Source organism: Podarcis gaigeae (assembly GCF_964106915.1).
Source record: "Podarcis gaigeae genome assembly, chromosome: 11".
Lineage (NCBI taxonomy): Eukaryota > Metazoa > Chordata > Lepidosauria > Squamata > Lacertidae > Podarcis > Podarcis gaigeae.
Window position 1 is genome coordinate 347855 of NC_139687.1, and position 13126 is coordinate 360980.

Sequence of the window (13126 nt, forward strand, 5' to 3'; positions counted from 1 at the left end):
GAGCACATGGAAACACTGTTTACCTTCCTGCCACAGTGATACCTATTTATCTACTTTTGTTGGGGTGCTTTCAGACTGCTAGGTTGGCAGGAGCTGGTTGCGTGGATTCGAACTGTTGACCTTACGATCTGCTAGCCCAAGAGGCTAACTGGTTTATACCACAGCACCACCTGCGTCCCTCAAATGAGATAAACATTCATTTATCTCAAGCCTGGAAGGAGGAATTGTTAAGTGATGCTAGGGTCTTTGCTATCTGTGGCTACTAGCCATGGTGACTATGCTCTGCCTCCCTGTTCAGAGGCTGTCTCCTTGGGAATCCCAGTTGCTGGAAACCACAGGAGCGAAGGGGGCTCTTGTGCTCATGTCCTGCTTGTGGGTTTCCCATAGGCATCTGGCTGACTGCTGAACTAGATGGACCATTGGCCTGATTCTGCAGGCTCTTTAGGTTTTAAAGGATCAGGCAGTGCAACCTTCCCCAGCCTGGTGTCCTCTAGGTGCTCTCACACTCCAACTTCCAGCAGTCCCTAACCAACATGGCCAGTTGTCAGGGAGGACAGGAGCTACAGATGCAGCAACATCTGGAAAGTAGGCAGTACTAAACGGAACAAGACAGACCAACAAAGAGACTCAGCGTTAGACATCTTTATCTGTTCACTCTTATATTTGGCCAGGGCGTAACGCTGCACCTGCTAAATACTTAATTTGCTGAGTTGCCCATTCCTGATGTTTCAGTAATGGGTAACTCAGCAAATGTCAAAATGCAGTGCCAGTCAGCTTTATCCATAACTTCTTCTAAACTTCCCTCCAAAGCACAGGTAGGTTAAAATTACATTCTCACTCTGTCCCACCCACGATATAGTGAAAAGAGAATATAGTGATTAGTGGATAGAGGAGGGAGCAGCTATATTAATACAGAACTCAAATGAAGTGAGTGGCTCATGTGTGGCAGATGCTTTCATGTGTCAATATAATAGCAGAAGAGGACCACAAGGTGTCAGCACAGCATCAAATTCTAACTCAAAGTGCATTTCAAAATGTTTTCATTGGTTTCCTAAGTCAATAGTGAACAGTGATAGTTCCTACAGTATCTGAAATGGATCGCACTCCAGCTTCCATCTGTATCCTCTGTTGATACAGGCTTGAGTGTACCAGGCTTGATCTGTCATAAAGTATGGAAACTCTCAGATTCAAATATTTCAGAAGATTTATAGCCCCTTTAGAATACAGTGGTACCTCGGGTTACAAACACCTAGGGTTACAGACTCCGCTAACCCAGAAGTAGTACCTCGGGATGAGAACAGAAATCGTGCTCCGGCGGCGCGGCAGCAGTGGGAGGCCCCATTAGCTAAAGTGGTGCTTCAGGTTAAGAACAGTTTCAGGTCAAGAACGGACCTCCGGAACGAATTAAGTTTGTAACCAGAGGTATCACTGTACTGATCTGGAAGGTGTTGTTATTGTGGGAGAATTCGAATTTAATAGGAAAGCTGCAGTAATACCATAGACTGGCTCCCTGCAAGATACCTGTGATCTCTGCAATGTAAAGTCTCTATCTCTGTCCAGCCATACCTGTTTTTGAATAGCTGAACTACACTGGAGTCTGCTGACCAATCTTTTTACAAGGGCAAATTGTTGCATATGAGATGCTATCATTGAAGTTTCACTGTCAGGTATTTAAAAATATACTTGCATCAAAGATGGTTTGTACTTTTATCTCTGCACTTAGCTACTAGCACAGTTTCTCATGCCAGACATGGAATTATTTATAGGGTTATTGCAACCAAATCCTATGTAAGGTACTTTCGGGTGGCATGCATACTTGTGGTACGACAAGGTTAAAGCTCATAAAGCTTTTAAAAACCATATTGTCAGGAAAGCATTGTACAATGTCTGGACCAAGTATAAGGATTTGTTGGAAAACAAAACTCCAAGGTGGTTGTCCCCTATGGAGCCAAAGGCCGTTAAAAAACTTAATATGGAATCTAAATGGCCGAAATACTGGGAGATTTTGGAACAAGAAGGGGATAAATTGAAATTGCAGAGTTATGAGAAATTGAAAGACAAAGTGTGAGACTGGCTTCATTACTATCAAATAGTGGAGACTTACAAGTTAGACAGGAAAATAGGTTTCCAGGTGGAAAAATCAAAATTGGAAACAGAACTGTTAGAACCCAAAACTAAGAATTTGTCAAAAATGTATAACCTGCTGTTGGAATGGAATACACAGGATGAAACAGTTAAATCAGCTATGATCAAGTGGGCGCAAGATATTGGTCATAACATTATGTTTGAGGACTGGGAACGGTTGTGGACCACCGGTATTAAATTTACGGCATGTAATGCCCTAAAAGAAAATATTATGAAAATGATTTACAGGTGGTACATGACCCCAGTCAAGATTGCAAAAATTTACCACTTGTCTGATAATAAGTGTTGGAAATGTAAAGAGAACGAAGGTACATTCTTTCACCTTTGGTGGACATGCCCAAGGATTAAGGTCTTCTGGGAAATGATTTATAATGAAATAAGAAGGTACTTAAATATACCTTTTTGAAGAAACCAGAGGCCTTTCTCCTGGGTATGTTAGGCCAATCGGTGTTAAAGAAGGATAGAACATTTTTTATGTATGCTACAACAGCAGCAAGAACACTTATCGCAAAGTATTGGAAGACACAAGAATTACCCACCATGGAAGAATGGCAGATGAAGGTTATAGACTATATGGGACTGGCAGAAATGACCGGCAGAATCCGAGACCAGGGAAAAGAGACGGCGGAAGAAGATTGGAAGAAATTTAAGGACTATCTTAAGAAACATTGTAAGATTATTGAATGTTAGAACGATGTTGATTTAGAAATTAAGGGGTTTCTAGCTGTAATGATTATGTAATCAAGAAAAGAAAGATTAAAAATTAAACAGAAATTAGGGGAAGGATTTGCTGAATCGGCTTGATTAGAGATTGGAATACAGAGAGGGGAGGTATGAGGAGGTCGGGAAAGTAAGTTATATGACTATAAGGGATCGAAATTATACTTGTTATTTGTTTTGTATGTATGTTTATTTTATTGTTATCTTTGTTTTCTTTTTCTTTTTTTCTCTTTTTGTTTCTATGTTATATAATTTCTTGAAAACTTTAATAAATATTTGTCAGAGCTGCCCCTAGGTCCCAGCTCACAGAGGACCAACGCCAGGCTGTCGTTATGTACTAAAGTCTTTATTGAAGTTCAGTTTCCATTTCAAAGCCGCAGCGCGCAGCAATACGTCTTAAACCCTAGACCGGCGAAGCTCCGTCTGAATCTCCTCCCCTTCCACACCAGTTTAAGACTCTAGTCTTGCTCCACCTCTTCCTTAGCTCCTTCCTCCTCTGGGCCCTCCTGCCCGCTGGGGTTTCATCCTTTCTGGACTCTTCTGACGCTGACCCCCCCGATTCTTGCCCCTCCTTCCGGCGGGCTTTAGGACCTGGTTCCCTATCCGGGCTACCTGCTGTGCCGCTCGCCTGTACATTTGAACTTGGTGCGCGCGCCCAGCCGGCAACCTTCCTCTTGACCGTTCCCCCGCTCTCCGATGGAGGCGTGGTCAATCCTGACTCCTCTTCTCTCGCTGGTGGTGAATACGCTGGCCCCAATACTTGGGACTCCTCCCCCCCACTGCGCTCTGGTGGGGAAGCTGGTCCTGATTTCCAACTGCTGCTCTGGGAGTCCCCGCTGGCCCCTTGCTTCTGGGGTGTCCCCCTTGGGGCCCCCCTCGCCCTGGCCACCGGCGCCCCCTTCTGTGAATCTTCTGATTCGCTGGAGAGGCTCATGGAATCTCTCGGGCTACTGTCATCTTCTCCTACGCTGCCCTCGGATTGCTCCCCCTCGCTCTCCATCTCCTCCCCTCCCTGCGCTCCCGCTGCATCCCTGACAATATTCTTAAAAAAAACAAAAAGCAAATCCTATGTAAGGTAAAGGTAAAGGGACCCCTGACCATTAGGTCCAGTCGTGACCGACTCTGGGGTCGCAGCACTCATCTCACTTTATTGGTGGAGGGAGCCGGCGTACAGCTTCCGGGTCATGTGGCCAGCATGTCTAAGCCGCTTCTGGCGAACCAGAGTAGCACACGGAAATGCCGTTTACCTTCCCACTGGAGCGGTACCTATTTATCTACTTGCACTTTGATGTGCTTTCGAACTGCTAGGTTGGCAGGAGCAGGCACCGAGCGACGGGAGCTCACCCCGTCACGGGGATTCGAACCGCTGACCTTCTGATCGGTAAGTCCTAGGCTCTGTGGTTTAACCCACAGTGCCACCCACGTCCCATATATATATATATATATATATATGGGACGCGGGTGGCAGGTGGGGCTGTGGGTTTATATATACATATTATGCTTTCTTAAGACTAATGAAACTTATATCTAATTTTTAAAACAAACCTGTCCTAACTGAGAGACATGTTTGATCAATATGATTTCACAGATAGCTTTGTATTTATACTTCACTTTTTACATGTTTTATAAGCCAGTAATTCAATGGTCTAAACTGAGGGCACATGCACTGCCTTGCCTCCACAACTGAGGGGGCCGGGGTCAAACAGTGGGTGCACACACTGCAGGGCATGCTGATGTGTCCTGCAGGCATCACCCATCTTCCGCATGTGATGCGAGCATGCCCCACAGCGTGCATGCATAGCCGCCACAGAACCTTCAGGGGGCCTGGCTCCCTCACTGAAAGTTGCCCTTGACTGAGGGCCAGACATGATGCTAAATACATCCCCTGTCATGACTTAGTTGGGCCTTGTAAATTCCTAACTGCTGTCAGGTTTGTGTCCTGACTTTCAATGGAGTTTGACCCATGTTGTACAGGAAGGGGAGAACCTTTCCTTTCCCTCCACTGGAATAATGCCTTTGAAGACGAACAGCCACTGTGTGTGTACTAGTGGGGAAGTGGGGCTGGGATCGTCACTGGGGTCTGATGAAAACCCACCCTCTCAGTGACTATTAACAATTTTAAAATGCTGTCAGAGGCAATATTCCTCTGGATACCAGTTGCTGGGACTCAGAAGTGGGAAGAGTGCTGCTGCACTCATGTCGTGCCTGTGGACTCCCCTTGGGCTTCTGGGGGGTCCCTGTGAGAGAATATGGACTTTTGGTCGATCCAGAAGGGATTTTTTTATGTGCTGACTGTGGCACTTCAAGTGCCTATACGTTATGTAATATGTGAGCTGTGACTAGGTTCCTCCCCACATAAATTTTTTGGAAGATTTAATTAGTAACTCTAAGCAAATGTTTTTAGATTAGGGCAGTGGCACTCTAGGAGAAGGTGTCCTGTCCTAATTTTTTAAAATTTATTTATTTATTTAGATTTGGAAACTGTCCTTCAGCCACAGATCTCAGGGAGGTTCACAGCATAAAAATACAAGATAAAGACACAAAATACATAATAAAAAACCCCAAAACAATAACCCCCCAACACATTTGATGTCAGTCAGCCAAAGGCCTGGTTAAAGAGGAACATTTTCACCTTGCGCGTAAAGGTATGTAATGGAGGCGTATAGTAAACCTTCCTGGAAAGCGCATTCCACAAATGGGGAACCACTGCAGAAAAGGCCCTTTCTGGTGTTGTCACCAGCTGAAATATACTCAGAGTCGCAAGGTGATTTCATGCTCTTTATTCAGCTCATAGTGGTGAGGAGGAATGAATGAAAGTCCCCTCAAAGTATCTGCTTTATATACATTATTTACACAATGGGCTGCACATGATTGGCTAATTCTAGAATTCTACTGTAAGCCAATCAGGTTGTGGATTCACTTCTATCTGGAGCATGATTGGGTGGTTCCTGCCAACCAATCATACTGCTGCATTGTTCTAGGACCAATCAGACTGCTGCATTCTGAATCCTATTGTTCTAGGACCAATCAGACTGCTGCCTTTTGGATCCTATTGTTCTAGGACCAATCAGACTGCTGCAGTTTGGATCCTATTCAATTCAGTACATAACACCAGCCAAGCCTCTCGTGGAGGAGGCACACAAAATAGGGCCTCACATGATGATTGCAGGGTCTGGGTAGGTTCACATGGAGAGAGGCAGCCCTGAGCTGTGGGTTTATATTTCAAAACCAGCACTTTGAGCTGGACCCAGAAACTAATTGGCAGCCAATGCAGTTGGGCTGGGATCAGTGTAATAATCTAAATCATTTCTTTTATAGCGACTAATTCTGAAGGAGGAGTGGGTAGAATGAGAGGTACAACATCTAGCGTTCACAGTGGAACCTTGGTTTTCGAATGTCTCTGTTCACAAACATTTTGGAATCCGAACACTGTAAACCTGGAAGTAAATGCTTCTGTTTTCAAACGTGCCTTGGAAGTCAAACTTCCAAGGCAGCTTCCGTTTTGAGTTTCCCTACTGTTTTGAGAAATCTCTATGTGGGACAAGAAGCTACAGTTAGAACTGGATATGGAACAACTGATTGGTTCCAAATTGGGAAAGGAGTACGACAAGGCTGTATATTGTCTCCCTGCTTATTTAACTTATATGCAGAATTCATCATGCGAAAGGCTGGGCTGGATGAATCCGAAGCCGGAATTAAGATTGCCGGAAGAAATATCAACAACCTCAGAAATGCAGATGACACAACATTGATGGCAGAAAGTGAGGAGGAATTAAAGAACCTTTTAATGAGGGTGAAAGAGGAGAGTGCAAAATATGGTCTGAAACTCAACATCAAAAAAACGAAGATCATGGCCACTGGTCCCATCACCTCCTGGCAAATAGAAGGAGAAGAAATGGAGGCAGTGAGAGATTGTACTTTCTTAGGCTCCATGATCACTGCAGATGGTGACAGCAGCCACGAAATTAAGAGACGCCTGCTTCTTGGGAGGAAAGCAATGACAAACCTAGACAGCATCTTAAAAAGTAGAGACATCACCTTGCCAACAAAGGTCCGTATAGTAAAAGCTATGGTTTTCCCAGTAGTGATGTATGGAAGTGAGAGCTGGACCATAAAGAAGGCAGATCACCGAAGAATTGATTCCTTTGAAATTATGGTGCTGGAGGAGACTCTTGAGAGTCCCATGGACTGCAAGAAGAACAAACCGATCCATTCTTAAGGAAATCAGCCCTGAGTGCTCACTGGAAGGACAGATCGTGAAGCTGAGGCTCCAATACTTTGGCCACCTCATGAGAAGAGAAGACTCCCTGGAAAAGACCCTGATGTTGGGAAAGATGGAGGGCACAAGGAGAAGGGGACGACAGAGGACAAGCTGGTTGGATAGTGTCTTCGAAGCTACAAACATGAGTCTGACCAAACTGCGGGAGGCAGTGGAAGACAGAAGTGCCTGGCGTGCTCTGGTCCATGGGGTCACGAAGAGTCGGACACGACTAAACGACTAAACAACAACAACAACAACATTGTTTTGAGGCTTCTGTGTTGAGTTTTTGAACATTTCAGAACTAGAACGTTCTTCCGGAATGAATTAAGTTCGAAAACTGAAATTCCACCGTAACAGAGACAGGGAGAGGGAACTGCCAAGGGGATCTCCCCAGCCTTAGTGGCCCAACAGAGACCGGCCAAAGATAAATGTGAGGCCAGCACCTTACTCACCTTGGGAGGCGGCAGTGGCAGCAGCAGGTGCTGCTGGTGCTGGGCCTGCGTGCGGGAAAGGCTCCCTGTCAGCACCAGGCACTCAGCTCCCAGGCAGGCCTTGCATACAGCAAGCACAAGAAAGGCCAATGCAGTGCTTGCCCACCTGCCCAGACTCCCAACAGCAAGGGCTGGCGGACTGGCTGGCTGGGCTCCCTCCCCTGCTTGCTTGCTTGCTTGCTTGCTTACTTACTTACTCTGAGCCACCTCAGCTCCTGGCACCCAGCACTGCCTGACCAGCCCCTGAGGCACCTTTCACCTGGGGAACTTGTAGCCAGGGCTGCTGCAATGAACAGCTTTGGAGGATGCGCGAGGGCATCCGAGGAGGGAGAGAAGGAAAGAAGGGCAGAGGCTGTGTTGTCCGCAGCACCCCTGGCCATCATTCAAAGCACCTCAGGCTGCCACGGCACACTGATTGAAAACCACCATCCTCCACTATCTATCACTTAACTCAGTCCATGCTGGTTCTCTATGGAAACACGGCATTGAACAGAAAGCCTTCCTTGAAGGAACAAAATGCTTCATTGTGGCGATTACCATACTTTTTCATGTATAAAACAATGTTTTTTTCTTTAAAAATTATGTTTTAAAATTGAGGTTGTCTTATACATGGATAGTGCATAGGGAGGACATGGGATTGGTAGCTGCTGCAAATCAGAGATTGTCAGCGGCTATTTGGCGTGTTATTGGTGGCTGTGACAAGAGCTGGGGTTGATTGGCTGTTGCTGCAGCAATAGGGCGTGCAACTGGCGGCTCAACAACTCTGGGCCATTTTCTCAATTTGGAGTCCCCCAAAATAGGGGGCGTGGGACGCAGGTGGCGCTGTGGGTTAAAGCCTCAGCGCCTAGGACTTGCCGATCGAAAGGTCGGCGGTTCGAATCCCTGCGGCGGGGTGCGCTCCCGTTGCTCGGTCCCAGCGCCTGCCAACCTAGCAGTTCGAAAGCACCCCCGGGTGCAAGTAGATAAATAGGGACTGCTTACTAGCGGGAAGGTAAACGGCGTTTCCGTGTGCAGCTCTGGCTCGCCAGAGCAGCGATGTCACGCTGGCCACGTGACCCGGAAGTGTCTCCGGACAGCGCTGGCCCCTGGCCTCTTGAGTGAGATGGGCGCACAACCCCAGAGTCTGTCAAGACTGGCCCGTACGGGCAGGGGTACCTTTACCTTTACCTTTAAAATAGGGGGCATGTTATACACGGGGGCGTGTTATACATTGAAAAATACAGTAATGTGCCCACAGAATTTAATACATGCCTTTCTTCTCCATGTGAGAGAAGAGTTAGAAGTTTCCAGTTTATCAGAGGGAGAAAGCATTCCCCAAGGGGGGAGGGAGAGCAGTGAAGCTAATAGAAGAGAGCAAGAGGAACAACACAATATCCCCACAAGCCAAAACCCCATAACTGGCATCTTCAAGAAATTTTTGAAGAGACAGATAGCGAGGAAGAAGAGTTCATAGGGTTCGGTCCTTCAGAAACAGAGGAGAGCGAGGAGGAGGAAGAAGGGGGGCTTAGGGGAGGGGGTGATGTCAGGGAAGAGTTAGAAGTTTCCAGTTTCTCAGAGGGAGAAAGCATTCCCCAAGGGGGGGAAGAGAGCAGTGAATCTAATAGAAGGGAGCAAGAGGAACAAGAGGGAGGGACCGGCTGTTCCCAGGAAAGGCCAGGGTTCAGGAGGGGAGATACAGGCCAGCTCTAGCCAGGAGGGTAGGAAAAAGAGCGGGAAAGCGAAGGGAAGGGCGCCTTCGCCATTTTGAGGGTGGCTGGTCACGGAGAAGCAGAGCTCAGAAGGGATCTGAAAGAAGTGACTCTGAGGAAGAATAGTTAAAGTTAAGAACCGTTTATAAGATTGTTTTGTTAATATGCAATAAAAAGTTATAAAAGAACAAGAAGCGTTTGTGTGGTGATCTGAAGAGGACAACGACCAGGCCTGACACTCCAGATGTTTCCCTGGAACATATTTTCAATACCAGGTGAAGCCCCAAACAAGAATAATAATAATAGTCTATTCCCTAAGCCACTGAGTACTCACAGCCCACTTCTACATATCATCTGATGGTTAAGGGGAGATGCTTCTTAGCTCGGAAAGTGTACTATCTCTCTGGTGGGCTGCAAACCTGTTGGGAGTTTCTTTAAAAAGTAATCCCTGTTTCCAGTCAAGGACTGGAGTAAATTTGTGGATTATATGAAAAGCATATGTGATGAGCAAACAACGTTTGTGGGTTTACAGGAAGCTTTGTGAAGAAATAATATTAGAAACACTGTAAAAAAGGGAACAAGGGAGTAAGTTTATTTAAAACAAAAGGCAATGTTAAATTTAGAATTGCGGATAGAAGATTTGATAACGGAAGATTTGTGGATGAGTCGAAGGAAGTCAAAATTTGTATTTGTGATAATATTGAAAATGTATGTTTAAATTTTATATTGGAAATTGAATAAAAATAATTTTAAAAAAAGTAATCCCTGCTTCCATACCCTTCTTCTGGCAATGATGGCTGCAAGGTCCTGTGCTCCTTTGGAGTAAAGACTACCTCCAAATCATCTTCAGGAAAGTTACCAAGTTCTTGCAGGAGTTCCAAATCCAAGTTATTCAGCTGCATTGTTAGGAAACCTTCAAAATCCACTGGTTCTACAGCATCATAGAACTGAGGCTAGATGTTACAAAACAGAAACAAATGGCTCATAATTTTTTTATATAGGAATGTTCTAAGTACAGCCAATGACTATGGATCATAGTCAGTTAAGTTTTACTTAGGGTAAACCCAATTAAATTAATGGTGCCTCCAAGTTAATCAGTGCTTTTTTTCTTAAAAAATGTTTAGGGGTACTCTCATTATCCTACTCATATTGAAATACTGCCCCTCAATGAGGCGAAGCTTAGATTCACAAAATGTTTAGGAGTATACGTATCCCTGCATCCCCCCAGGAAAAAAGCACTGGCTTTAATTATTTGCTTCCTTTCAACCATTTTTCCTTTTCTTTCTTTTTATGGAAAAACAGCACTACTTCAATATAACAGTATCCCCAGATGCTGGATAATTACAAGGGAATTAATATTAACCCCCCAGCAATTAGCAGGAAGCAGTGAAACTTTTCAAACAGGAAGCTTTTGATTAAAGAAACAGAAGCCCTTAAAATCCTCAAAAGCCTCTCCACAATAAGTAGGCAATATGACACAGCAACTGTGTTTATAAAAAAAACAAGCAAAAGCCCACCCAAAGTTAAGTCTGAAAAAGTAGGATAACACATAAAATATTGAATGCAGTAATTTAGCAATGTCATCTGGAGGTGTCATGAAAAGTGAGTGGGTGACATTTTGAGGGTAAAAGGTCTATGATTGAAGGAGCTACAGTGGTATCTCGGGTTACAAACGCTTCGGGTTACAAACTCTGCTAAACTGGAAGTAGTTGCTCCAGGTTGCGAACTTTACCCCAGGATGAGAACGGAAATCGTGCACCGGTGGTGCGACGGCATCGGGAGGCCCCATTAGCGAAAGCGCACCTCAGATTAAGCACAGTTTCGGGTTAAGAACAGACCTCCAGAACGAATTAAGTTTGTAACCCAAGGTACCACTATATTCTTAACTGTAAGTCAGAAGAAAAGCAAGTTGTTTCTAAAAACATTACTTTTCACATAGCTCCCAATGGTGGGAGACTGCAAAGGGCAACATTATTTGATGGGTTAGATATCACTGTGCAATCTAGCCAAGAAAAGGTAGTGACTAAAAACATCCAAGGATGTGTGAACAAGCGTTTATAGTTAATGAAGAGGGACAAGCATTCTGCCCATAGGAACTTTCATGACTTCATATGTTCTTCAAAATTGCCTTCATACGGAAACTGGTTTAAGCACCATGGCTGCAATCCCCACGTACCTGGGAGGAAGCCCCACTGAATTCAATAAGACTTTCTTCTGAATAGACATTGTTAGGCTTGCACAGTTAGTCCTGGTGAGCCTGGGTTCAAATTAAACCCTAGAAATTAGCATCAGTTTTCTATCCTGCTACTGGAAACTCATTCTCTATCCTGAGATAGTATTAAAAAGTGAGCCCTTCTCTACATCCTTGCTCACCTCACCAGTTTTTTAAACAGTCCTGTCAATAACTTATTGGGTTGAATATTTTGATAAGTATAATTAAGGTGTGTTTTTTCAAGTCCTTGTTTTCTTTTTCTCAATCTCACTGAAGTTTTGCTTAACTGCTAGTATAAAATGAAAAGTAAAGTGCATTTACATTTCAGTGAGTTCTTTTTTTTTAAAGATACTTCAAGAGATGTGACCAAGAGAAATAGTGTACAGAAAAAAAGCATTTTTATTCTGTCTCTTGCCAAACCCTTCTTGTGGAGAAGTACAATGCCACTTGAGGTTCTTAAGCAGCTTTAGATAAGTTAACTCTTGAGACTACAAACTTACAATGTGTTAGGGTGCTTAAATCCCATTCATTTACTGGACAGTAGCCAAAAATATTATTTCACCATATAACATTTTTCACAGTCAAATGATTTCTTTCAAGGACACAAGGTTTACGTTAGATGTATCTTTTAACTGTTTTGGTATAATCAAAGGAAGCCATCTGAGAAGTCTTTTGCTTCGCAATCCATTGCTTTGTTCTCCAAGCTTAAATCCTCTTTAAGTCAATGGCACTTACATGTTCATAACTGAATACTCCCATTTTCCTTGAGAAGAACCATGTACTATGATACCTTATGACGCCATGAGGTTAAAGACTAACAAATATACTCTAGGGTCAGATTTTGTATACTGGATCCACTTTTGGCCCCTCTGGAATTTATATCAGGCACACATTAGGCTGCAAAGAGTTTTAAAATTAATAAACAAAATCTAAATGTACTTGTGGATAAACACAGGCTGTGCCATGTGTTTTTGCTTTCCATCCATGTAAATTGTGCATAATTTGCTGCTCTAAAAAATTGTGTGCTTGTCACTTCCAGAGAGAAAGTTTTGCAAACTTCTGAGGCAAGAATAAAAAATATGAGAAAAGGGTTGAAAGAGTATTCATTATAAAAGAAAATCTGTCAAAAAAAGAAGTTCAGTGCAGCTGCTGAAGAACTGAACCTATTTAAGAAACATGGTTTATCCAGTGAAAAGCAAAGTAAGGATCACACAAATTGGGTACATACCTTTTCTGTACGGTACAGTCAGCAGCAATCAAAATGGCGGATACAGGAAACAAACAGTTTTAGCAAGCTTCTTAGCAGAAGCATTTGAAAGCAAAAGATAGACACACACACCCTCCCAACGAATAACCCACAAAGAACAAGTTAAACACCACAACTTCTCAGATTGAGGAAGTGAGTAAAATGATGGTGGTTAGCTTTGACAGACAGGAAGCGTACAATTATTATAGTGTTCCAAAGCTGTAGCTTAAGAAAAGTTTTAAAAGTTTTAAAAGTCTGAAGATCTCGTATTCAGCAAAAACTATGCAATGACAAAATACCCTTTACATTTAAACAGATTCCTTTCTGTTTCAAGGAATAATTATATCTGAATAATAGGGGTTG

General features: G+C 43.9%; 1 protein-coding gene across 5 annotated transcripts in view; it reads right to left on the reverse strand.

The window, feature by feature from the left end:
• Positions 1-13126, reverse strand: part of DOCK8 (dedicator of cytokinesis 8) — a 156667-nt gene that overhangs the window by 133047 nt on the left and 10494 nt on the right. For 3 of the 5 annotated variants that reach the window (XM_083701855.1, XM_083701853.1, XM_083701854.1), the window contains exon 3: positions 10083-10258. In XM_083701855.1, the coding sequence (XP_083557981.1) occupies positions 10083-10258 (176 nt within the window). Of the gene's footprint in view, positions 1-10082; positions 10259-12745; positions 12876-13126 lie in introns of those variants that run through there. The other 2 variants (XM_083701856.1, XM_083701857.1) reach the window with 2 other exon arrangements.